This window comes from Moschus berezovskii, chromosome 8 (assembly GCF_049115385.1).
Source record: "Moschus berezovskii isolate FMDL1 chromosome 8, NW_MosBer_1.0, whole genome shotgun sequence".
NCBI lineage: Eukaryota > Metazoa > Chordata > Mammalia > Artiodactyla > Moschidae > Moschus > Moschus berezovskii.
In genome coordinates this window covers 105815756-105843263 of record NC_142467.1, presented here as the reverse complement: position 1 = coordinate 105843263, position 27508 = coordinate 105815756, and the positions used below count along the sequence as shown (strand labels likewise).

The window sequence follows — 27508 nt, the reverse complement described above, 5'->3', positions numbered from 1 at the left end:
CCCCGTACGTTTTAAAATTTCCAGTAAAGATTGGATCCACAAAAGGCTTGACACCCCATCCTCAAAACTGTGTGGCCCTCAGGCATGCTATCTACCTTCCTCAAAGTTCTCTGGTGGTTTTTAGCTGAAGTGCATCCCATGATCTTTAAAAAAAGAGCCACAAGAGCCGACCCAGTCATAAATAGGGGCTCCATGGGAGAAATGTGTTAGAGCCCCCTATGAGTGATGTGTGCCCAGGCAAGCACCATAGGCATTCCTAACCGAGGACATTACCATCAGTAGCCTGGGGGCCAACAGAATCGCCTTCCGAACTGGGGGGATTGGAATGGGGCGTCAAAGACGAGTTACACAGGGAGAAATCTGAACTTAACTAACATTATTTTCAGTTTACTCCGCTGTTATCCTACTGCTCCCGCCCTACCCCAGCCAACTGGAAGCCTGAAGAGGTGCCCATCTGTTCATCCCTTTTAGCGCCCTGGATGTAGTTTCCCTGTTTGCCCCCATTTTACAGATGAGGAAACTGAAGCTCAGCGAAGGGCTGAGTAGCCCAAGAATATAACCAGGCAAAGGTAGAACTGGGATTTTCTTTTTTGTTTTTGGGTTTGTCTTCATTTGTTTCCTTATTGAAGTATTGTTGATTTACAACATTGTGTTAATTTCTGGCATATGACAAAGTGGTTCAATACATATATTCTTTTCCATTATAGTTTATTACAGGTTGTTGAATAGAGTTCCCTATGCTATACAGTGGGACCTTGTTGCGTATCTGTTTTATATATAGTAGCTTGTATCTGTTCATTTCAAACTCTTAATTTATCCCTACCCCCCTGTCCTCTTTCCCCCTTGGGGACCAAAGTTTGCTATCTGTCTGTGAGTTTCTGTCTTTTAAACAAGTTCATTTGTATCATATTTTAGATTCCACATATAAGTGATGTCATATGGTATTTGCCTTTCTCTGTTTGGCTTACTTCACTTAGTGGGATACTCTCTAGGTCCATCCGTGTTGCTGTAAACGGCATTATTCCGTTCTTTTTAATGGCTGAATAGTATTTCATTATGTATATGTACCACATCTTCTTTAGCCATTCATCTGTCTGAAGGACATTTAGGTTGCTTCCATGTCTTGACTATTGTAAATAGTGCTGCAGTGAATATTGGGGCTCATGTATCTTTTTGAATTGGAGTTTTCTCTGGATTTATGCCCAGGAATGGGATTGCTGGATCATATGGCAACTCTAGTTTTAGTTTTTTTAAGGAACCTCCGTACTGTTTTCCATAGGGGCTGCACCAATTTACATTCAGGACTGGGATTATCAAACTCAGTGGGTCTGACCCTAGAGTTCATGTTCCTCGCTAGGCTGCAGGATATTAATGAAAACAATCAGTGATTGAAGGAGTAATGGGAAGCAACCAAGAGATCTGATGAAAGGACTGGGATTATCATCCATTATCATGTTTGGTGCCTTGATTGCTCAGGGAGGCTATGAGGCATGAGGTCCAGAAATCTGGAGTTTGGGGGTGGTTCTTTTTTTAAACCTTTTATTTTGCATTGGAGTATAGCCAATATACTATACTGATGCTGAAGTTGAAGCTTCAGTATTTTGGTCATCTGATACGAACAGCTGACCCATTGGAAAAGTCCCTGATGCTGGAAAAGATTGAGGGGAGAAGGAGAAGGCATCAGAGAATGAGATGGTGGTATGGCATCACCAATGCAATGGACATGAACTTGGGCAAGCTTCAGGAGATGGTAAGGGACAGGGAGGCCTGGTGCGCTACTCAGTGGGGTAGCAAAGAGTCAGGTAACAACAACAACATATCCAATTAACAATGTTGTGATAGTTTCAGGTGGACAGCAAAGGGACTCAGTCATACGTATGCATGTATCCATTCTCCCCGAAACTTCCCTCCCATCCAGGCTGCTGTACAACATTGAACAGAGTTCCCTGTGCTATAAAGTAGGTCCTTGTTGGTTATGGGATGATTCTTTAGTGGCCATATTTCTCCCTTCCTGAAACTCTCACCTCCTCAATAGGACACGCCGAACCCTCTGCGATCTATTTCCACTTCACTTCCCTTTTCTCTGTAACACCGAGCGTGTTCCTACCACCTCACCATGCAATCCCCTATTCCCTCCATCTCTGCTTATTCATCTTAGTAATCCTTTCTTCTTCTGAGAATGTCTCCCTGGAGAGGAACCTTCCAAGACTGCCTCTATCAGAAGCATTTGTTCCTTTGCCCAAGCAAGAACATGCTATTTCTACCTCTACTGAAAACAGACTCTGCTCCTCTTAGTATGACTGTGAGTCACTGGAGAGCCTGGCTCCCTTCCTAGACTGAGGGTGTGGTTGGACTCTTAACTCTACAGCCTCTCTAGTGCATGGCGTGGTGCCCTTGTTCCCCCACCTGCAGCTCCGCTATAACTCACTCTTGGTGCCCCATCCGTATCCCCTCAATGTACTCCTCTATTCCCGAAGGGCGCTCCCTGCACACCTGCAACCCTGCGCTGGGAGGCTGTTCTTTCTGACCTCATTCCTTCATACACTTGGCCCCTGTGCTAATGCTCCTGGGAGCAGTCCTCACCTAACCATTGATGGAGCTGGTAGATAGAAACCCACATCCTATCCCCTCATCAGGGACAGTTCTGATACATGTTCTATACTTTCTCCCAGAGCATCCGCAGAAAAACTGAGCATCAACAATTGCACACTGGCCAGCCCCCAGGAGACACCAAGAGATGTTTCCTGGACTGTGCCGAATTGCAAACCCCTAGAATGAAGAAGCCAAGTGTCATTCATTAAAAGATCAAAGGTGATGAAATAATGCCATCTGCAGCACATTGATGGACCTATATGACATCCCTTAAATGTGGAATCTAAAAAGAAATGATACAAATGAACTTATTTACAAAACAGAAACATACTCACAGATTTAGAAAAGGAATTTATGTTTGGGGGGAGGATGGAAGGAAGTGATAGGGAATTTGGGTCTGACATGTACATACTGGTATATTTAAATGGATAACCAACAAGGACCTACTGTATAAGCCCAGGGAACTCTGCTCAATGTTACGTGGCAGCCTGGCTGGAAGGGGATTTGGAGGAGAATGGATACACATATATGTATGACTGAGTCCCTTTGCTGTCCACCTGAAACTATCACAACATTGTTAATCAGGTATACTCTTAATATGAAATAAAGGGTTAAGAAAAAAAAAGATCAAAGGTGAGATGGTTTCTCCCAACTTCTAGGACATCTAAGCACTTTGGAGCTGAATTAATGTTGACTCAGTCAACATTAGTTGCTTACCAAAGAGATGGAGCCTGCGCTGGACCCAGTAACCATCCTTCCTTGTTTCTGGACCGAGACCCCACAGGCAAGTGTGTCTTCTTTGATGCTGGACAAACGTTGCTTCCTGTGCAGTGTTCCCGTGGCTGAGCTCCACAGACTGATCATGCCACCCTGGGACATAGTCAGCAGTGTGGCCTGGGAAGCCAGCACTGCCATGCATACCCAGGGGTCAGAGGCATCCCCCAGGATGTGGAAAATCAGCTCTGCAGTTTCCAGATTCCAAGCACTGATCTAACAGAATGATGAAAAGACAGAGCCATGTCAGAGGGAGACCTAGACTGCAAGTTTGCCAGAGTCAAATGCAAGACCTGTTCTTTTTTCTTTTTGGTCATTGCAATTAGAATCTTTTTATCTTTATACAAATTTTAATGGTTCCTTTCCATTTATTTGTTTTTGTTCAGTCGCTCAGACGTGTCCGACTCTTTGCAACCCCATGGACTGCACACCAGGCTTGCCTGTCATTCACAATCTCCCGGAGTTTGCTCAAACTCATGTCCATTGAATTGGTGATGCCATCCATTTATAGTTATTACAAAATATTGACTATATTAAAACCTGCTCTTTTTTTTTAAGAGTTTATACATTTTATTGTCAACACTCCATCAGTTTAAAGAAAAGGGAGGGAAGGACTTCCCTGAGAGTGGATAAGAATCCATTGGCCAATGCAGGGAACATGGGTTCTATCCCACTAAGCCCAAGTGCCACAACTACTGAGCCCATATGTTGAAATAACTAAAGCCCGTGTGCCTAGAGCCTGTGCCCTGCAACAAGAGAAGCCACTGCAATGAGCAGCAAAGAATGCACCGCAACAAAGAATAGCCCCTGCTCAGCACAACCAGAGGAAGCCTGAGCACAGCAGTGAAAACCTAGTGTAACCAAAATAAGTAAATACGTTTAAAAAGAAGTAACTGGCAAATTTTTTAAAAATGTAATTAAAAAGAAAAAAGGAGTGGGGAAGTGGAAGGGATCCTGGAATGGATTCTGGAACAACAAAGGAACATTTGTGGAAAAACTGATAGAATCCAAATGAAGTGTGGAGTTGAATTGATTGTAATTGTCCGTATTAATGTTTAATTTTGATAAAAGTACACTTGTTATGTCAGATGCTGGCATTTGAGAAAGCTGGGACAAGGCTACATGGGAACCACAAATCTAAAACTACTGAGAGTTCCCTGGCGGCCCAATAGTTAAGAATCCACCTTTCAATGCAGGGGACACAGGTTTGATCCCTCGTCAGGGAACTAAGATCCCACATGCCATGGGGCAACAAAGCCCATGTGTCTCAACCAGAGAGCCTACACACTCTGGAACCCGGGCACCACAGCTAAAGAGAAGCCCACAGCCACCACAAAAGATCCTGCAAGCTGCAACTGAGACCCAAAACAACAAAAAATAAATCAATATTTATTTTTTAGGAAAAAAAGGGTATTACTTCTCAAATACATATTTTTTAAAAATAAAATTGCCCTAAAATACAGCTTTAAAAAAATAGAAAAACAGTTATGCCATAAGGATATATGTTCATTCCAAGTAATTACTGATGAATAATTAGAGAAGTTTCATCCTTAACGTTACCCCCAAAAGTATCTTTTCATCAAAAGTAATCATTTAAATAATTCTATTAATTATACTAGTGGGATTTACACTAAAGGACTAGGAAAAGATACGCAGAAAGATATATACATATGTATACATGTATAAGGAAATTTGCCTCAGCTATTTGAACATGCAAAGAACTGGAAACAACCTATATGTCCAGTATTAAGGGATTAGTTAAATAAATTACAGCAGAGCCTTGCAATGGAATCTTATGAAATCACTAAACCTGCTGATTTTGAAGAATTTTTAAGGTTGTGGGCAAGGATCACTTTATGAAACTGTATATACGGTTTTATTCCCATTTTGTTTCACACACACATATATACACACATGCACACCGCCAAAAGCAAAATTATGATAATGGTTAGTTTGCAGTTATTTATTATATGTTATTTCTTTACTGTATTTTCCCAACTTTTGCTGATAACATAGCTGATTTCTATGATCAGTTTTGAAAACAGCCCACACCTCTGTAATAGTTAAACCTACACTGTCCAATAAAAATACAATGTAAGCCACACATGATTTTAAACTTTTTATAAGCCACATTTTAAAAGGTAAAAAGAAACAAGAGATATCAATTTCAATGATATACTTTTTTAACCCAATATATTCAAATGTTGTCATTTCAACATATAACCTATACAAAATTATTACAGAAATATTTTACATTATATTTTATGATACGGAGTCTTTGAAATCCAATGTGTGTTTCATGCTTACTGTGCCTGTATGCTCAGACGCTCAGTCACGTCTGGCTCTGCAACCCCATGGACTGCAGCCCGCCAGGCTTCTCAGTCCATGGGATTCTCTCAGCAAGAATACTGGAATAGGGTGTCATTTCCTTCTCCAGGGTATCTTCCTGGCATAGGGATTAAGCCTCCATCTCCTACCCCTCTTGCATTGGCAGGGGGATGCTTTCCCACTAGCACCACCTGGGGTACCCTTTGTGTACAGTTCAGTTCAGTCGCTCAGCCCTGTCCGAATCTTTGTGACCCCATGGACTGCAGCACTCCAGGCCTCCCTGTCCATCACCGACTCATGAGTTTACTCAAACTCATGTCCAGTGAGTCAGTGATGCCATCCAACCATCTCATCCTCTGTTGTCCCCTTCTCCTCCTGCCTTCAATCTTTCTCAGCACCAGGGTCTTTTCAAACAAGTCAGTTCTTCACATCAGGTGGCCAAAGTATTGGAGTTTCAGCTTCAGGATCAGTCCTTCCAGTGAACATTCAGGACTGATTTCTTTAGGATGGACTGGCTGGATCTCCTTGAGATCTCAAGAGTCTTCTCCAACACCACAGTTCAAAAGCATCAATTCTTCAGCACTCAGCTTTCTTTATAGTCCAACTCTCACATCCATACATGACTACTGAGAAAACCATAGCCTTGACTAGACGGACTTTTGTTGGCAAAGTAATGTCTCTGCTTTTTAATATGCTGTCTAGGTTGGTCATAACTTTTCTTCCAAGGAGCAAGCATCTTTTAATTTCATGGCTGCAGACACCCTCTGCAGTGATTTTGGAGCCCCCAAAATAAAGTCTGTCACTGTTTCCCCATCTATTTCCCATGAAGTGATGGGACCAGATGCCATGATCTTAGTTTTCTGAAAGTTGAGTTTTAAACCAATATTTTCACTCTCCTCCTTCACTTTCATCAAGAGGCTCTTTAGTTCCTCTTTGCTTTCTGCCATAAGGGTGGTGTCATCTGCATATCTGAAGTTATCGATATTTCTCCCAGCAATCTTGATTCCAGCTTGTGCTTCATCCAGCCCAGCATTTCTCATGATGTACTCTGCATATAAGTTAAATAAGCAGGGTGACAATATACAGCCTTGACGTACTCCTTTCCCTATTTGGACCAGTCTGTTGTTCCATGTCCAGTTCTAACTGTTGCTTCCTGACATGCATACAGGTTTCTCAAGAGGCAGGTCAGGTGATCTGGTATTCCTATCTCTTTAAGAATTTTCCAGTTTGTTGTGTTGCACACAGTCAAAGGCTTTGGCATAGTCAATGAAGCAGAAATAGATGTTTTTCTGGAATTGTGTTGCTTTTTCAATGATCCAACGGATGTTGGCAATTTGCTTTCTGGTTCCTCTGCCTTTTCTAAAACCAGCTTGAACGTCTGGAAGTTCACGGTTCATGTACTGTTGAAGCCTGGCTTGGAGAATTTTGAGCATTATTTTACTAGCGTGTGAGATGAGTGCAATTGTGCAGCAGTTTGAGCATTCTTTGGCATTGCCTTTCTTTAGGATTGGAATGAAAACTGACCTTTTCCAGTCCTGTGGCCACTGCTGAGTTTTCCAATTTTGCTGGCATATTGAGTGCAGCACTTTCACAGCATCATCTTTCAGGATTTGAAAGAGTTCAACTGGAATTCTACCACCTCCACTAGCTTCGTTCGTAGTGATGCTTCCTAAGGCCAATTTGACTTCACATTCCAGGATGTCTGGTTGAGCTTGGTGATTACATCATCGTGATTATCTGGGTTATGAAGATCTTTTTTGTATAGTTCTTCTGTGTATTCTTGCCACCTCTTCTTAATATCTTCTGCTTCTGTTAGGTCCATACCATTTCTTTCCTTTATTATTCCCATCTTTGCATGAAATATTCCCTTGGTATCTCTAATTTGGACTCTAATGTTCCCTTGGTATCTCTAATTTGGACTCTAAGTGGACTGCCGCAGGGGCAGAAGCTCTGGGTGCAGCAGACCTCGGTATGGCATAAGCCCTCCTGGAGGAGGTTGCCATTAACCCCACCATAGAGCCGCCAGGATTTACACAGGACTGGGAAATGAACTCTTGGGGAGCACAAACAGAACTTAGTGCACACCAGGACCTAGGAGACAGGAGCAATGATCCCACAAGAGACTGACCCAGACTTGCCCGTAAGTGTCCAGGAGTCTCCAGCAGAGGCGTGGCTCGGCAGTGGCCTGCTGCAGGGCTGGGGCACTGAGTGTAGCAGTGTATGCGTGGGACCTTTTGAAGGAGGTGACCATTATCTTCATTACCGCCACAATAGTTTGGCCCCAGCGGATGCTGATTGCAGCCATGAAATTAAAAGACGCTTACTCCTTGGAAGGAAAGTTATGACCAACCTAGATAGCATATTAAAAAGCAGAGACATTACTTTGTGAACAAAGGTCCGTTTAGTGAAGGCTATGGTTTTTCCAGTGGTCATGTATGGATGTGAGATTTGGACTATGAAGAAAGCTGATCGCTGAAGAACTGATGCTTTTGAACTGTGGTGTTGGAGAAGATTCTTGAGAGTCCCTTGGACTGCAAGGAGATCCAACCAGTCCATTCTAAAGGAGATCAATCCTGGGTGTTCATTGGTAGGACTGATTTTGAAGCTGAAGCTCTAATACTTTGGCCACCTCATGTGACGAGTTGACTCACTGGAAAAGACTCTGATGCTGGGAGGGATTGGGGGCAGGAGGAGACGGGGACGACAGAGAATGAGATGGCTGGATGGCATCACCGACTCAGTGGAGGTGAGTTTGAGTGAACTCTGGGGGTTGGTGATGGACACGGAGGCCTGGCGTGCTGTGATTCATGGGGTTGCAGAGAGTCGGACAACTGAACTGAACTGAACTGAAATAACAGGGAGGGAACACAGCCCCACCCATCAGTGGAAAATTGGATTTAAGATTTACTGAACATGGCCCTGCCCATCAGAACAAAACCCAGTTTCCCCCTCAATCAGTCTCTCCCATCAGGAAGCTTCCATAAGCCTCTTACCCTTCTTCATCAGAGGGCAGACAGACTGAAAACCACAATCACAGGAAACTAACCAATCTGATCACATGGACCACAGCCTTGTCTAACTCAATGAAACTTTGAGCCATGCCATGTAGGACCACCCAAGACGGATGGGTCATGGTGGAGAATTCTGACAAAACATGGTCCACTGGAGAAGGGAATGGCAAACCACTTCAGTATTCTTGCCTTGAGAACCCCATGAACAGTATGAAAAGGCAAAAAGATAAGATGCTGAAAGATGAACTCCCTAGGTTGATAGGTGCCCAATATGCTACTGGAGATCAGTGGAGAAATAAATCCAGAAAGAACGAAAAGATGGAGCCAAAGAAAAACAATACCCAGTTGTGGATGGGACTGGTGATGGAAGCAAGGTCCGATGTTGTAAAGAGCAATATTGCATAGGAACCTGGAATGTTAGGTCCATGAATCAAGGCAAATTGGAAGTGGTCAAACAGGAGGTGGTAAGAGTGAACATCAACATTTTAGGAATCAGTGAACTAATATGGACTGGAATGGGTGAATTTAACTCAGATGACCATTATATCTACTACTGTGGGCAGGAATCCCTTAGAAGAAATGGAGTAGCCATCATAGTCAACAAAAGAGTCCGAAACGCAGTACTTGGATGCAATCTCAAAAATGACAGAATGATCTCTGTTCGTCTCCAAGGCAAAGCATTCAATATCATGGTAATCCAAGCCTATGCCCCAACCAGTAATGATGAAGAAGCTGAAGTTGAACGGTTCTTTGAAGACTACAAGACCTTCTAAAACTAACACCCAAGAAAGATGTCCTTTTCATTATAGAGGACCTAGAATGCAAATGTAGGAAGTCAAGAAATACCTGGAGTAACAGACAAATTTGGCCTTGGAATACAGAATGAAGCAGGGCAAAGGCTAATAGAGTTTTGCCAAGAGAACGCACTGGTCACAGCAAACACCCTCTTCCAACCACAAGAGAAGACTCTACACATGGACATCACCAGATGGTCAATACTGAAATCAGATTGATTATATTCTTTGCAGCCAAAAATGGAGAAGCTCTATACAGTCAGCAAAAATAAGACTGGGAGCTGACTGTGGCACAGACCACAAACTCCTTATTGCCAAATTCAGACTTAAATTGAAGAAAGTAGGGAAAACCACTGGACCATTCAGATATGACCTAAATAAAATCCCTTATGATTATACAGTGGAAGTGACAAATAGATTCAAGGGATTACATCTGATAGACAGAGTGCCTGAAGAGCTATGGATGGAGGTTCATGACATTGTACAAGAGGCAGGGATCAAGACCATCCCCAAGGAAAAGAAATGCAAAAAGGCAAAATTGTTGTCTGAGGAGGCCTTTGTGTATAGCACATCTCAATTTGGAATAGCCACATTTCAAGTGCTCGATAGCAATATACAGCTGGTGGTCACCATATTGGACAGCATAGCTTATAAGCTACCAATATTAGTTGAATGTTAACAAGTACCAATGACTTTTATTACTTCATTGTATAACAATTAATAGCTATTAATTATTTGGTGCTTACTATGTACCAACAAACTGTGGGAAATTCTTAAAGAAATGGGAATACCAGACCACCTGACCTGCCTCCTGAGAAATCTATATGCAGGTCAAGAAGCAATAGTTAGAACTGAACATAAAAAACATAACATATCAAAGTTTGCAAGATGTAGGTAAAGCAGTACTCAGAGGGAAATTTATAGCACTAAAAACGACTGTATTAAATACTATGAAAGGTCTCAAATCTTAAGGTCAGAAAGAACTATCAAGGTTATCTAAACTTCAAAATATGGCACCCTCTGAAGCAGTTGTGTACTTCTGTCTCATTTCAGGGAACACCTCCTTATAAACACAATATGTTGTCTTTGAAAGCTCTGGTCTCAGCCTTCCTTTGCAAACAGGGCAGGTATTTGTTACCTTTGAGCCCGAAGCTGAATACACAACCTTCTTTACTTCATCCACATGAAGGCTCCAGGTCTGAGATTCAGTGGGATCTTTTGAACCTCTGTCCCAAATGGTGAATTTCTCCTGGCCAGAGAGTAAGTCCCACAAGCGCAAGGTGTGGTCTTTCGAAGCAGAGACGGCGAGTGTCCCCTGGGCAAACACTTCCACACACCTCACCTCTCCTGCAACAGACCAGGGTGGAGAAGAGTACATTAGCTGGGAACATTTCGACCTTCCAACTCCCAGAACATCTATGGGCTTGGAAATCCCTGGTATACCACAGAAGAGCTGTAAGATTAGAACACGGCTGAATTACAGATAATGGAATGCGGACTTTTCTGGTGGTCCAGAGGTTACGGCTCTGCCTGCTAATGCAGGGGACACAGGTTCGATCCCCGGTCCAGGAGGACTCCACGTGTCGTGGCGCAGCTAAGCCCGTGAGTCGCAACTACCGAGGCCTCACCCTAGAGCCCGTGAGCTGCAGCTACGGAGTCCTGGCACCACAGCTACGGAAGCCTGCATGCTTTCAGGTCCGTGCTCTGCCGTATGAGTCACCCCCGCTCACCGCAACAGAGAAAAAGCCCGCACAGCGACGAAGACCCAATTCAGCCAAAACCAAGTAAGTACGTAAGTGAATACATCAAAAACCATAATGGAATGTGGCAAAGCTAAACTGAATGAAACGGCTGGTTGGGATCAAATCATTTGCCCAAATGCTGAATCTCTAATAAACAGATCATTGAAATGTATAAAAGTTCACCATCTAGGGAGTGTTTAAAGTTAACAAACTAACAAAAAAACCAAAGTGAGATTATAGAAACTTTCATATTCGTGGAGAGATATTTTTCTAGGAAAAACACGAAATCTGGAAGACATAAAGGGGAAAAATTGACCAATTGGATTGGATAAAAGTGTAAAATTTCAGAAGGATAAACTTGAAAGATATCACACACTGGGAGAAAATATTTGCAGTCTATAACAGGTAAGTGAAGACCCTCCCTAATAAACAAATAGTTCTTACAAATAAGCAAGAAAAATGAAAATAACCTACTCACAAACTGGACAACGAATATAAACAAGAAATTTACAGAAACAGTACAAGTGGACAATAGCATTTGAAAGTGATACTCAACCTTACTAATAATCACAAAAATCCATCATGAAATACCAATACTATTATTATCCATTGTATTGACAAAAATTTGATGGATTGCTTGCTGGAGTGCTGGCAGAGATACAAGAAATCAGTTATTCTTATACCCCACTAATGAGAGTATAAGTTGATGAAAACTTGCAAAGATGTAACTTGGTGACATTTTTTTAAAGTTAAAATGTGCAACCTCTTGGTTTTGATAATATACTGAGTTGTATAAGGCATTGCTAGTCTGGGAAGCTGTATGAAAGGTACATGGGAACTGTTTGTACTATTTCAACTTTTTCAGAGTCTATAGATTTTTTTAGTATAAGAAGCTAAGAAAAAGAGGGAAAACATGAAAAAAGTGCATACAATTTGACTACGAAATCCCACTTCTAGAAATGCTGTCTTACAAAAGTAATAGCAGAAGTGTGTGAAGATGGATAAGGACTTTAATTGCAGTATTGTCTAAGTAAAACAAACAAGCAAACAAAAAAACTGGGGACTTTCCTGGTGGCCCAGTGGCTAAGACTCCGATCTCCCAAAACTGGGGGCTTGGGTTCAATCAATCCCTGGTCAGAGAGTTAGACCTCACATGCTAAAACTCCCACCCAGTGCAGTCAAATAAATAAATGTATATTTTTAATGTTCAAAATGGATGGAGGGGATACACTGAGGACACAGAAGCCATTCTAATCTTTATTAAAGAAAACTCCCAAAGGGAAAAACATGTGCAGTCACACACACTGAAGTCGATCGGGTTCTGGGGTCTCTCATGTGTGGGGGAATTTAAAGGGCTGATCCAGTCCCAAAACTTCAGGGTCCTGGTTAAACTGTCTCCAAAAGAGAACCTCGTTGTCAAGTTTTTTTCTTGTTTAGTCTTTCCTCTTTAACAGCAGCCTGAAAGAAGACAATTCTCTTTTTCCACTAGAAATATAAAACTGAAAGCCCATCCTGGAACTCCCCTGGTGGTCTGTGGCTAAGATTCCATTCTCCCAGTGCAAGGGGCTAGGACTCGATCACTTGTCCAGGAACCAGATCCCACATGCTGCAATGAAGATCAAAGATCTTGTGTGCCTCAACCGAGACCCGACACAGCAAAACAAATAAATTAACAAATAAGTATTTAAAAAACCAAAAACAACCTATGAAAAATGAGTTGGTTAAATAATATGGTGTGTGTTAACTGCTGAGTCGCGTCTGACTTTTTGGGACCCCATGGACTGTAGCCCACCAGGCTCCTTAGTCCATAGAATTCTCCAGGCAAGAGTACTGGAGTAGATAGTCATTCCCTTCTTCAGGAGATCTTCCCCACCCAGGGATCAAAGCCAGGTCTCCTGCATTGCAGCAGATTCTTTACCATCTGAGCCACCAGGGAAGCCCAAATAATATGGTACACCCATGTAAAGAATATTATGCAGGAATTAAAAATAATAAGGAAGGAGGTATATATATATGCCCTGGAAAAGGAAATGGCAACCCACAACAGTATTCTTGCTGGGAAAATCCCATGGGCAGAGGAGTCTGGCGGTCTATAGTCTACGGGGTTGCAAACAGTTGGACATGACTGAAGTGACTGAGCGCGCGCACACACACACACACACACACACATACATATGCATTGACCTGACCATAATAGTCATTATTACTACAATAGCCAATGTTTACTGAGTGCTTTCTGTGTGCCAAGCATAGCTGTTAACATACATTAAACTCCTTTAATCTCATAACAACTTTTGAGATATTATTATTATTATCCCATTGGGTTTCCCTTGTGACTCAGGTGGTAAAGAATCCACCTGCAATGCAAGAGACCCTGGTTCAATTCCTAGGTCAGGAAGATCCACTGGAGAAGGGAATGGTTACCCACGCCAGTATTCTGGCCTGGAGAATTCCATGGACTGTATAGTCCATGGGGTCAAAAAGAGTTGGGCACGACTGAGTGACTTTCACTTTCACTTTCGTAGATGGGGAAACTGAGTCATAGCTCAGAATGGTAACATATGCAAAGCCACATGGCTAATAAGTAACTGAGCCAGTATCTCAGCCAGAAGCCCAGACTCTCAATCTCTACAAAACACTGGTACAATCTATTGGGCTTCCTTGGTGGCTCAGATGGTAAAGAATCTGCTTGCAATGCAGGAGACCTGGGTTTGATCCATGGGCCAGGAAGATTCCCCTGGAGAAGGGAATGGCAACCCACTCCAGTATTCTTTCCTGGAGAATTCCATGAACAGAGAAGCCTGGTGGGCTACAGTCCATGGGGTTGCAAGAGTCAGACACGACTGAGCAACTAACACACATACATTGTGACAAAAGCAAGCTGCAGCCCAGTGTATAAAACAGCATGATGTGATTTTTGACAAGAGCTCAAAAGACAGAGCTATGTCTGCATAAGCCTAGAGAAAAAATTGCTAATGGTGTATAACAGACTGTGTTCACTGATCACTTCTGGGGGAACATTGAAGGATCAGGGGAGAGTAAAGGAAGGGAATTTTGTTTTAGAATTCACATGTCACCAGTATTTGGAATGATTTTTATTTCTTGAGATTGGGGTATTTTTCAACCAGAATTTTTATAAATAATAACACTTTATAATACTTCCCATACATAGGCCATTATATCGTTGTTAAAATGAGTTAGAGGATCTCCTTGGTTGTCTAGTGGTTAAGAATCCACCTGCCAATGCAGAAAACATGAGTTCAGTCCCTGGTCGAGGAAGACTCCACATGTCACAGAGCAACTGAGTCCACACGCCACAGCTACTGAAGCCTTTGCCTCCCAGAACCTGTGCTTTGCAACAGGAGACGCCACTGCAGTGAAGAGCCTTGCGGGGCTACAGTTCATGGGGTCGCAAAAAGCTGGACATGACTGAACAACCAACACACACACATATGGTGTTTTCGTTTTTTTCAGTAAATTGATTACTGAATTTTTCTGATTACAGATAATAAGAGTTTGAAGACTTTAAAAAATGAATCAAGGTCGCCATGAGTCAGATACTGTACAGAGACTGAATCATCCTCTGGGAAAATAGCCATCCTGATGAAAATAATAAAATAAAGAGACTCATTTGTCAGTACTCTATCAGTACCTACTCCACTGCAACCCCTTAGACAAAAAGAATAAAATTAAAGTATCTAATGCTGGGAACTTTGGGGTTAGGGAGTGTTTTAATCTGTTGCAGCCTGTTTGGAAAGCAATATGATGGCATTTCTCAAAACCTATAGGAATGTTCATACTTTCCAAATCAAGAGTGCCACTCACTGGAAATATTCAACAGAGTGGAAAAAATACTGACCAAGAGTTAAAACAGATACTCCCAATATTATCCAAATAGCAGATAACTAGAAATAGCCTAAATAGCTAAAAAATGTTTAAATAATTTTAAAAATTTAATAAATTCTAGAACATGATCTATCAAGATAAATGAAATATTTTAGTGCATTTAAAGTTATGACCAACCTAGACAGCATATTAAAAAGCAGAGACATTACTTTGCCAACAAAGGTCCGTCTAGTCAAGGCTGTGGTTTTTCCAGTGGTCATGTATGGATGTGAGAGTTGGACTGTGAAGAAAGTTGATCGCCAAAGAATTGATGCTTTTGAACTGTGGTGTTGGAAAAGACTCTTGAGAGTCCCTTGGACTGCAAGGAGATCCAACCAGTCCATTCTAAAGGAGATCAGTCCTGGGTGTTCATTGGAAGGACTGATGCTAAAGCTGAAACTCCAATACTTTGGCCACCTCACGTGAAGAGTTGACTCACCAGAAAAGACTCTGATGCTAGGAGGGATTGGGGGCAGGAGGAGACGGGGACGACAGAGAATGAGATGGCTGGATGGCATCACCGACTCGATGGACATGAGTTTGAGTGAACTCCGGGAGTTGGTGATGGACAGGGAGGCCTGGCGTGCTGTGATTCATGGAGTCGCAAAGAGTTGGACACGACTGAGCGACTGAACTGAACGGAAACATTGTAAAGATGAAGATACAATGAATCAGAGTAGCATTATTCACAACAGCTCCAAATTGGGAACAGTGTAAATGTCCTTCAAGTGATGAATGGTTGAAAACCTATTGCTTGCATACAAGGGAATACAATGCAGCAATGCAAAGGAACAAACTATCTATGCTTGTAACAATATAAATGAACTGCAAACATATTATGTGGGGTGAGAGAAAACCGATGCAAAAGATTACATAGTACACAGTTTCATTTATATGAAATGTCCAAAAGCACATATCTATAGCCTCAGAAAGCACGTCAGTGTCTGTCATGGGGCTGGAGTGCCCACTCACACTGTGTGTGTGCCAGTCGCTCAGTCGAGGCCAACTCTTTGCGACCCCATGGACTGTAGCACCATCAGGGCTCTCTGTCCATGGGATTCTACTGGAGTGTGGTGCCATTCCCTTTTCCAGGGGATCTTCCTAACCCAGAGATCAAACCCAGTCTCCTGCATTGCAGGCAGATTCTTTACCGTTTGAGCCACCGGGGAAGTGCCCACTCACAAAGATGAGCTAAATAAGCAGCTATTGTTTGCAGCTACTGTGTTTGGGGTGATTTTGATTTTGCATTTTCATTTTCATATTCTTTTCTATTGTGGTTTATCACAGGACATTGAATATAGTTCCTCTGCTATAGAATAGAACCTTGTTGTTTATCCATTCTATACACACGTTTGCACCTCCTCACCCCAAACTCCCATCCATCCCTTTCCCAAACCCCTACCCTTGGCAACCACAAGTCTGGTCTCTTTGTCTGTGAATCTGATTCTGTTTTGTAGATAAGTTCATTTGTATCATATTTTAGATTCTACATATGAGTGATATCATATGGAATCTGTCTTTTTCTGACTTCGTGTGATAACCTCGAGGTCCGTCTGTGTAGCTGCAAATGGCATTATTTCATTCTTTTTTGTGGCTAATATTCATATATATTATATATATATTACATCTTTGTCTATTAATCCATTGATGATTGCTTCCAAGTCTTGGCTATTTTAAATACTGCTGCTATGAACATAGGGAGGCAGGTATCTTTTCAAATTTTAGTAAAAATATATCCCCAGGTATCGGATTGCTGGATCATACGGCAACAATCTTTAGTTTGAGAACCCTCCTTACTATTCTCCATAGTGGCTGTTCTGATCTGCATTCTTGTTTGGGGTGTTTTGTTACACGGCTGTAGCTAGCTGATGTAGGAACAAAGACCACAGTCTTGATACAGAGAAGTGAATTGGTGGTAAAATGGACCCTGGTGACTGACTGATCACTGTAGGACTCTCAGAGGAGCCTGATCACCAGCCCCATTTTCCAAGCCTCACCTGTATGTCCAGGTAGGATGTGGATCACCTGCTGTTCCTCCATGTCCCACACAGCCAGCATGCCCTCCTGGGTGCCAACCAGCAACAGCTTCTCTTCCAGGCTCCATGCCATGGCAGTGATGCCTGCAGCCACACAGAAACGAGAGCTCATAGATCTGAGTACTCAGCCATGAAATACTCCCCTCACTTCTCAGATAAGGAAATTGAGGCACAGAGTCAGTTCCTTGTCCAGAGTCACACATCTAGAAGTGGCAGAGCTGGAATTTCAAAGCCAGTACTGTTCGATGCCAGATGCAGACTCGGAGCTGTCCTGTTTATTCTGCTCTGAGGTAGGAAGATGGACTAAACCACTGTTCAGTCACAAGTATCTCTAGTTCAGTGATTCCTACCCAGGGGTGGTTCTGCCCCCACACCCAGGGCACACTGGGAAATGTCTGGAGACACTTCTGGTTGTTAAAACTGGGATATTCATGTGCTCAGTCACTCAACTGTGTCCGACTCTGTCCCCATGGACTGGGGCCCACTAGGCTCCTCTGTCCATGGGATTTTCCAGGCAAGAATACTGTAGTGGGTTACCATTCCCTTTCCCAGGGGATCTTCCCAACCCAGGGGTCAAACCCGCATTTCTTGTGTCTCCTGTATCGGCAGGCGGGTTCTTTACCACTAGCACCACCTGGCAACAAGACTAGAGCTCATACAACTGGCACAGTGGGTCTGAAACACAAAACATTTTCCTGCTGAGATGAGGAAAACCAAAAAGCTTCTGAGTTGTGACTGCCTTTCCCTATGCTTTGACAGATCTTACCAATCAATCAACCACCATACTCTATGATCTGCCCCACTGCCAACAGTAGCCATTCTATTGATATCAAGCTTCTTTTAGTAATAAAATCCACAGCCACAGGTTTCGTTGAGTATGTACTTACCCAGACTAAGACCATAATTTCCAGGCTCCCTTATAGCCAAAGATGGCCATGTTCTCACCCAGTGAAACAGGAGCAAAAGTGTTCAGTTCTGCTTCAAGGCTGTGTCCTTGAAGGGAAGGGGACTGCCATCTACTTCTTCCCTCTTCCCCCTGGCTGGAATGCCACTGTGATGGTAAGGGCTGGAGCAGCCATTTTGGGCCATTAAATGGAAACCTCACATTGACAATGGCAGAGCAACAAGTTTGAAAATGTCTGAGTCCCTGACAACATGGAGACACCATATTACTTTTATTTATGCCGGGATCCTTGTGTGAGAGAGAAATGAAGTTCTTTTTTATTTTAGCCATTGCTATGTTGCCTTTTGTTACAGCATTAGAATTAGTATCATAATAAATGTACATTCTTTCTTGTTAAACTAGAGTCAGTCTCAGAATCCTTCTCAACACAGCATTCTAGTAGCTGTCCCTAAATCAATTTTTTTTTCCATGCATTGTATCAAGTGTCTCTTAGAATTTCTATTTTTGAAGCTCTGTGCCTTGAGAGTGTAGCTTTCCCTACAAGACCCTGTGGCACAGAAAAGGCATAAGTTGTATGGCTGGTATTTGAACAACAAGCTATTTGTATTCAGTGGCCTCATGATCAATGTGAGACTGTGAGTGGGCAGATAAAGGGATGGGTGAGTGGTGGCGGACTGGTGGGTAGGTGGACAGACGACTGGCTGGATGAGTGGGTCAGTGAATGGATGGGTATGAGAAGCGTAGATGGATTTGACAGATGGGTGGATGAGTTGATGAATGGCTGAGTGTCTGGATGGGAGGAGGGGTGTGTGAGTGCATAGAAGGTGGCAATTTGGGGAAAACGGAAGGTAGGCGGTGTGGACAGAATGGTGAAGGGAAGGTTGACTATTGGAAATATGGTGGATGGATGGGTGGATGGGTGGGAAGGAAAGAAGGAAGGAGGGGTGGAAGGACATACAGGTGGATAGATGAAAGGAAGGAAGGGTGGGTAGAGGGGTGGAGGGATGAATGGAAAGACAGATGGATAGCTGAGTGGTTAGCAGAAGGGAAGAGAGGGAGGGAGGGGGTTTGGATGGAGGAAGAGGCAGACGGAAGGAAGAGAGGGGTGATGGGCGGGTGGATGGAGAGATGGGTGACAAATGGACGGAGAGAACGAAATCCTCTCACCCTCTGACATTCTGGCGTCCCGTGGAGAACCGATAAGTCCCACCAGCCTCCCAGGGGCCAGTCAGGAGCCAGTCTCTGGTTTCCAGACTTACTAGCATGAGGCTGTGAAAGCACAGGAGCTACGGTGAGACGGGCACCGAGCTCTGAGTGACGAGACCCCAGACGCAGTCAGCATCTGCTTGCTCTGGGCTTATTAGCAGTATTTACACTAGTCATCTACAGTCCCTGGGGGACAGATGGAGTCAAGTCAGCATGAGACAGCAGGGCCAGGCCCAGTCGGCACCCTTGGGGCTTCCCAACTGGCAGAGGGGAGCCCCAGAGAGCAGCCTGAAATCCCTGCAGCCACTGCCCCCAGGCAGACGGGGACTGGCTGGGGAGACCCACCTTTGTGACAGCCGGTGAGGGTTGCCCGCAGGGGCCCTCCAGGGGGCTGGAGGAATCCTCCAAGGGGCACCAGCACAGGCTGTGGGCACATCCGGAACCAGCTCTGTGCCTGTTGGCACAGCTGTCCCACCAGCCCGGGATGTGACGTGGTGAAGAAATGGAGTCTGGCCAAGAGTTCTGTGTGCAGGACGCTCCTCTCTGCAACAGAAGGGACGCTGGTTAAGGGAGGGGCCCGCTCCCCCAGGTGGAGCCCTCCCCGCTCCGGTCTCCATTTCTGCTCTCTCCGCCCGCTCGCCCCTACTGCAAGCGCACCAGGCAGATCCCCACCTCCTACCCTGGACCGTGGGTTTCCTGAAAACAAAGACAGTGCCTGTCTTACTCGTGGCTATGTTCTGAACACCACGTCGTGTCCTACTCTTTGCGACCCCATGGACTGTAGCCCACCAGGCTCCTCTGTCTTTGGAATTCTCCAAGAAAGAATACTGGAGTGGGCAGTCATTCCCTTCTCCAGGGGATCTTCCTGACCCAGGGATGGAACCCAGGTCTCCTACATTGCAGGCAGATTCTTTACCATCTGAGCCAACAGGGGAACCCAGGCACCCAACCAATGTCTAGGATCATTTCACCAGCAGTCCATAGTTACTGAGTGGGTTAGTGTCCTGTGGTTGCTATAAACAAGACAACTTTGGGGGCTTCAAACAACAGAACCTTCTTCTCTCACAGTTCTGGGGGCCATAAGTCTGAAAGCAAGGTGTGGGTAAGGTTGTGCTCCCTCCACAGGTTTTAGGGGAGCATCCCTCCCTGCCTCTTTCAGCTTCTGGGGGCTCCAGGCATCTTTGGCTTGTGGCCACATCACTTTAATTTCCTCTTTTTATTATTTCAAACCTTTGTTTCCTTATTTTGGCTGTGCTGGGTCTTGGTTGCTGTGGGCTTTCTCTAGTTGCAGCAAACAGGACGACGCTTTGTTGCACTGCATGGGCTTCTTGTCGTGGTGGTTCTCTTGTTGCAGAGCACAGTCTCTGGGGCCAGGGCTACAGAAGTTGTGCTTCGTGGGATTAGTTGCTCTGTGGCATGTGGGATCTTCCCAGACCAAGGACTGAACCCATGTGCCTTGCATTGGCAGGAGGATTCTTATCCACTGTACTACCAGGGAAGTCCTCAATTTCTCTTTTTTTATTTTTAATTTTTTATCCAATTTAAAAAGGTTACACTCTATTTACAGTTATTACAAGATATTAGCTATATTACCCATGTCGTACAATACATCCTTGTAGACTATCTTACTCCCCCGCTCCTATTTTGCCCCCTCCATCCCCTCTAAGGCTTCCCTAGTGGCTCAGCTGGTAAAGAATCCGCATACAATGCAGGAGATCTGTGTTTGATCCCTGGGTTGGGAGGATCCCTAGAGAAGGGAACAGCTCCTGGAGAACACCACTCCAGTATTCTGGCCTGGAGAATTCCACGGACTGTATAGTCCACAGGGTCGCAAAGAGTTGGACACGGCTGAGTGACTTTCACTTCACCATTCCCTCGCCCGCTGGTAACCATTAGCTTACTGTTGTGAGTGTGCTCCTTTTTATTACATTCACTAGTTTGTTCTATTTGTTAGATTCCATGTATGTGATATCATACAGTATTTGTCTTTCTCTGTCTGGTTTATTTCGTTTAGCACAATCCCCTACGAGTCCATCCATGTTGGTGCAAATGGCAAATTTTCATTCTTTTTTATGACTGAGTCAGTTCAGTTCAGTCGCTCAGTCGTGTCCGACTCTCTGCGACCCCATGAACCACAGCACGCCAGGCCTCCCTGTCCATCACCAACTCCCGGAGTTCACCCAAACCCACATCCATTGAGTTGGTGATGCCATCCATCCGTCTCAGTAGTACTCCATTGAATATACGCACCAAATCTCCTTTATTCATTCATCTGTCCACGGACATTTTAGGCTTCTTTCATATCTGGGCAATTGTAAATAATTCTGCTATGATCACTGGGGCTCAAGTATCTTGCAGTGTTTTTGTTTTGTTTTGTTTACCCTGGAATGGAATTATTGGGTCATAAGGTAGCTCTATTTTTTAGTTTTTTTGAGAAACCTCCATACTGCTTTCCCCAGTGGCTGCACCAATTAATATTCCCACCAACAGTGTGTATGTGTATCAACCAAATTTCTGCCTCTGTCTTGACATGGCCTTCTCATCTGTGTGTCTCTGCATTTTCCCTTTATTTTTTTTGGTTTCAAATCTCATTCTGCCTTCTTATAAGGACACTTGTGATTGCATTTTGGGCCTGCTTGGAGGATCCAAGATAAACTCTCCACCCTAAGAACCCTAATCACATTTTCTTTCGCCATATAAAGTAATAGTTATAGATTTTAGGGATTAGAGAAGGAACTGGCCACTCACTCCAGTATTCTTGCCTGGAGAATCTCATGGACAGAGGAGCCTGGTGGGCTATAGTCCCTAGGGTCGCCAAGAGATAAACATGACTTAGCAACAACCACCAGGGTTTAGTGGTCTATGCCAAAAAGCCTTTGACTATATTGACTATGCCAAAGTCTTTGACTGTGTGGATCACAATAAACTGTGGAAAATTCTGAAAGAGATGGGAATACCAGACCACATGACCTGCCTCTTGAGAAACCTATATACAGGTCAGGAAGCAACAGTTAGAATTGGACATGGAACAACAGACTGGTTCCAAATTGGGAAAGGAGTACATCAAGGCTGTATATTGTCACCCTGCTTATTTAACTTATATGCAGAGTACATCATGAGGAATGCTGGGCTGGAAGAAGCACAAGCTGGAATCAAGATTGCCGGGAGAAATATCAATAACCTCAGATATGCAGATGACACCACTGTTATGACAGAAAGTAAAGAAGAACTAAAAAAGCCTCTTGATGAAAGTAAAAGAGGAGAGTGAAAAAGTTGGCTTAAAGCTCAAAATTCAGAAAACTAAGATCATGGCATCCAGTCCCATCACTTCATGGCAAATAGATGGGGAAACAGTGGAAACAGTGGCTGACTTTATTTTTCTGGGCTCCAAAATCACTGCAGATGGTGATGGCAGCCATGATATTAAAAGACTCTTACTCCTTGAAAGGAAAGTTATGACCAACCTAGACAGTATATTAAAAAGCAGAGACATTACTTTGCCAACAAAGGTCCGTCTAGTAAGGCTATGGTTTTTGCCAGTGGTCATGTATGGATGTGAGAGTTGGACTATAAATAAAGCTGAGCGCCAAAGAATTGATGTTATTGAACTGTGGTGTTGGAAAAGACTCTTGAGAGTCCCTTGGACTGCAAGGAGATCCAACCAGTCCATTCTAAAGGAGATCAATCCTGGGTGTTCATTGGAAGGACTGATGCTAAAGCTGAAACTCCAATACTTTGGCCACCTCATGTGACGAGTTGACTCACTGGAAAAGACTCTGATGCTGGGAGGGATTGGGGGCGGGAGGAGAAGGGGACAACAGAGGATGAGATGGCTGGATGGCATCACCGACTTGATGGACATGAGTTTGAGTGAACTCCGGGAGTTGGTGATGGACAGGGAGGCCTGGCGTGCTGCGGTTCATGGGGTTGCAAAGAGTCAGACACGACTGAGCGACTGAACTGAACTGAACTGGTGGTCTAGTGGTTAAGCATCTGCAATGAACAGGACAGAACATGGTTCCATCTCTGGTTGGGGAACTCAGATCCCACATGCCTCAAGGCAACTCAGCCCATGTACCACAACTACCGGGCTCTCGCGCTGTAGAGCCCATGCACCACGATAGAGAGCCTGTGTGCGGCAACCGCTGGGACCGCACGCCACCGCTGGAGAGCCCACGCATGGCAACTAAGACCTGATGCAGCCGAATAAATAAACGTACTTTTAAAAAGTAACTGTATTTTGGGCAGGGGGCAGTTTAGATGTGTCATCACTGATCACCCCAATTGTATAACGCGGAAAACTGAGGCATGGAGAGGTTCAGAAGCAGCAACCCACTCCAGTATTCTTGCCTGGAGAATCCCCACAGACAGAGGAGCCTGGCAGGCTATAGTCCATGGGGTCACAAAAGAGCTGGACATGACTGAAGCAACTTAGCACACACGCGAGGTTCAGCAGCTTACACAAGGTCACACGAACTGTGGGGCCTGGGGCAAGGGTGGCCATGCCCTGTGCCTGGGTTTGCTGGTGGGTGAAACTGGGTAAGGCCAGGAACAGGTGCAAGTGTCCCACTCACCACGGGTGTAGAAGTTAAAGTGGTGCTAACAAATGTAACTGTCAAGATAAACACTATTTTAATGTGATTTTTTTTTAAGAAAATCAGAAGCATGCCCCCAGGTCCATGGTGAACAAAATATCAATCTTTTAAATAAAAACAAACAAGAATGGCACCACGCCAAGTCACCCTGGAGCCTGAGGCAACGGGAAAAATCCGTAATATGGACTGGTTTCTAGGAGTTTGCTGGAAAGTACTGGAATGTCTTGAGAGTGCACGGTTGCTCAGCTGCACCATCTGGTGGCAACATTTCTCTCAAAACCTTCTTGTGCTGGGCAGCCACAGGTTGTCAGTCAAGGAGCGCTGCAAAGAACATACTGTGATTTGGGCTTTGAAATCTTTTCTTAAACTGGCCCAAGGCTATTTTTCTGGGAAATCACTCCCTTCAAGGTTTAAAACCGCTGGTGAGCATGAATGCAAGAGGAAGGCAAAAGGATCACCTACTTGGGTGGGACCCTGCTGCTGCTGCTGCTGCTAAGTCACTTCAGTCGTGTCCGACTCTGTGCGACCCCAGAGACGGCAGCCGACCAGGCTCCGCCGTCCCTGGGATTCTCCAGGCAAGAACACTGGAGTGGGTTGCCATTTCCTTCTCCAACGTGTGAAAGTGACAAGTGAAAGTGAAGTCGCTCAGTCATGTCTGACTCATAGTGACCCCATGGACTGCAGCCCACCAGGCTCCTCTGTCCATGCGATTTTCTAGGCAAGAGTACTGGAGTGGCTTGCCATTGCCTTCTCCGGGGTGGGACCCTAGACACCACTATAGCTCTATCCAACATTTTGCAGAAGACGAAAGCAGAGGTTCGGGGCAGAAATGGCTCCTCCAAGGCCATTCAGGTCAACAACATCAGTGCTGTCACATGACAGTAAAAGGATCCTCGGAAGGCACCATGGGGACAGGCTCTGCATGAATTGACTTGCAAATTTTCCCAGCAGCCCTAGGTGGGAGGGTTCACCAACATCCCCCATTTTGCAGATGGGAAAACTGAAGGCTGCAAGGCAAGGGGAGGGGTGAGAGTGAGGGAAGTGACGAGGTAGTAAGGGACTTGAAGGTCACACTGCCAAGAAATGCCAGAGCCCAGATTTAAATCAACACGGTGGGACCAACATCCATGGACTTGGACTGATCTGTGTAATAGGGGTGGCATTTGGCAGGGAGCACAGGCAGACAGACTCTTACCTGGAGAATCCCATGGACAGAGGAGCCTGGCGGGCTACAGCCCATAGGGGTGCAAAGTCAGACATGACCGAAGCAACTTAGCGTAGCATAGGGGCAGATAGATGATGCAAATGAAAGCCAGAGGAAATAATAACTAGAGAGTTCAGGCATGTGGAAGTAGCCTGTAGCAATGGAATATGCAGGGGCATGGGGGGCCGGGGTGTTCAGCCTCACTGGTAGCCAGGTAGGCTTCTCAGTCAAGCAGCAGTTGTCAGGTATGAATGAACCATGGAAGGAATTTGGGAATTAAGCATCCTTATAAAATCACTTGTAAAAACCCTCAAATCAAAGCCAACTGGGATGGGAATTCCCTGGTGGTCCAGTGGTTAGGACTTAGCGCCTTTAGTACGGGGCCCCAGGTATCCGTGGTTGTGGAACCAAGATCCCACAAACTATGCAGTGTGGCCAGACAAAAACAAACAAAAAATCCAGTTGGGAAATGTATGATAACCATCATGGGGACTTCCCTGGTGGTCCAGGGGTTAAGAATCCTGCTTGCAATGCACAGGACAGGACTCAGGTTCGATCCCTGGTTGGGGACATAAGATCCCACATGCCGTCAGGCAGCTAAGCCCATGTGCCGCAACTACTGAGCCCCTGCGACGCAGCTAGAGGGAAGCCCTCGAGCCAGAGCAAAGATCCTGAATGCCACGACTAAGCCCAAACCCAGCAGGGGAAAGAAAAAAACACATCCTGGCCATTTCACACTCAATAGGACGGCTTTTTTTTTAATCAGAAAATAACAAGTGTCGTAGAGGATATAGAGAAACTAGCACCTTTATGTGCTGTTGGTAGGAATGTAAAATGGCACAGCCAGTATGGGAAAAGATCTGGCAGTTCCTCGGAAATTAAACACGAAATTACCAAATGATTGCGCAATCCCACATCTAGGTATATATCTAAAAGAACCGAAAGCAGGGTTTCAAGGAGATATTTGTACCCCCATAGTCACAGCAATGACACAGGGTGAGAAGGCTGGATGGCATCACTGACTCGATGGACATGAGTCTGAGCAAACTCCAGGAGATGGTGATGGACAGGGAAGCCTGGAGTGCTGCAGTCCGTAGGATCGCAAAGTCGGACAAGACCGAGTGACTGAACTGAACTGAACACAATGGAACACAAGAGACGCAGGTTGGATCCCTAGGTCAGGAAGATCCCCCTGGAGGAGGGCATGGCAACACACTCCAGTATTCTTGCAATGGACAGAGGAGCCTGGCAGGCTACAATCCATGAGGTCACAAAGAGTCAGACACAAATGAAGTGACTTAGCACACAAGCACACACAATGGAATGTTATTCAGCCTTGAAAAGGAAGGATATTCTGACATGGATGAATTGAGGACTTTATGTTAAGTGAAATAAGTCAGTCACAAAAAGGACAAATATTGCATGAGTCCACTTACATGGGGTCCCTAGAACGGTCAAATTCCTATAGAAAGTAGAGGGTGAGTGCCAGGGGCTTAGAGAGGGGAAAAAGAAGTGAGTGTTTAATGAGGACGGAGGTTCAGTTTGAGAGGATGAACAACTTATGGAGATGAATGGGGTTGATGGTTGGGAACGGTGTGAATGGACCTAATGCTGCTGACCTGGACAATTAAAATGGTTCATTTTATGTTACGGGCATTTTGCCACATTCAAAAAAAATACAAACAAACAAAATTCCATCCTGGACAGAGTATTACCTAAGGACACAAGAGATCCTTCAAACTCCAGGCCAGAGCATGGGCCAAACCCTGCTCAGCGACTTTCCCTGAAAGCTAAGAATGGTTTTTGTAAAACCATTGATACTTTTAAATTTATATGTGTAATTAGTGGGATGACAGGAAATGCCAACTTTGAATCCCAGCTGAGCCCTAAATGTTATCTGCCTGATCAAGAATTCTCCTTCTTTCTCATGAGTAGATCTAACTTACAAAAAGTTGGGCTCAGTTATTATCATTCTATGAGTTTCACCAATTAAAAAAAAAAATCTGTGGGAACATGTTTTCTCCCTTGTTATATTAAGTGTCATGGGCTTCCCAGGTAGTGCTAGTGGTAAAGAACCTGCAGATTCGATAGCTGGGTCTGGAAGATCCTCTGGAGTAGGAAATGGTTACCCACTCCAGTATTCTTGCCTGGGAAATCCCATAGAGAGAGGAGCCTGTTGGGTTACAGTCCATGGGGTTGCAAAGAGTCAGATACAACTGAACACTATCTATCTATACTAAGCATCAACATAATTTCTTCGATTTTGCCTAAAATATTTCCTATGTGGCCCTTTCTAGAATAAGATGCTGGAGGAATTCCCTGGCAGTCCAGTGGTTAGGAGTCTGTGACCTCACCGCTGAAAGCCTTAGTTTGATCCCTGGTCTGGGAACTAAGATCCCACAGGCTGTGTGGCAAGGCCAAAACAATAAAAATAAAC

At 44.4% G+C, this 27508-nt stretch overlaps 1 protein-coding gene across 1 annotated transcript in view; it reads right to left on the bottom strand.

The window, feature by feature from the left end:
* The window catches only part of NWD1 (NACHT and WD repeat domain containing 1), an 84208-nt gene that overhangs the window by 23765 nt on the left and 32935 nt on the right, over positions 1-27508 (bottom strand). The window contains exons 10-13 of the mRNA XM_088839142.1: positions 19618-19815; positions 17124-17246; positions 10638-10846; positions 3310-3582 (exon numbers count right to left, since the gene is read on the bottom strand). Coding sequence (XP_088695268.1) covers positions 3310-3582; positions 10638-10846; positions 17124-17246; positions 19618-19815 — 803 coding nt within the window. The remainder of the gene's footprint in view (positions 1-3309; positions 3583-10637; positions 10847-17123; positions 17247-19617; positions 19816-27508) is intronic.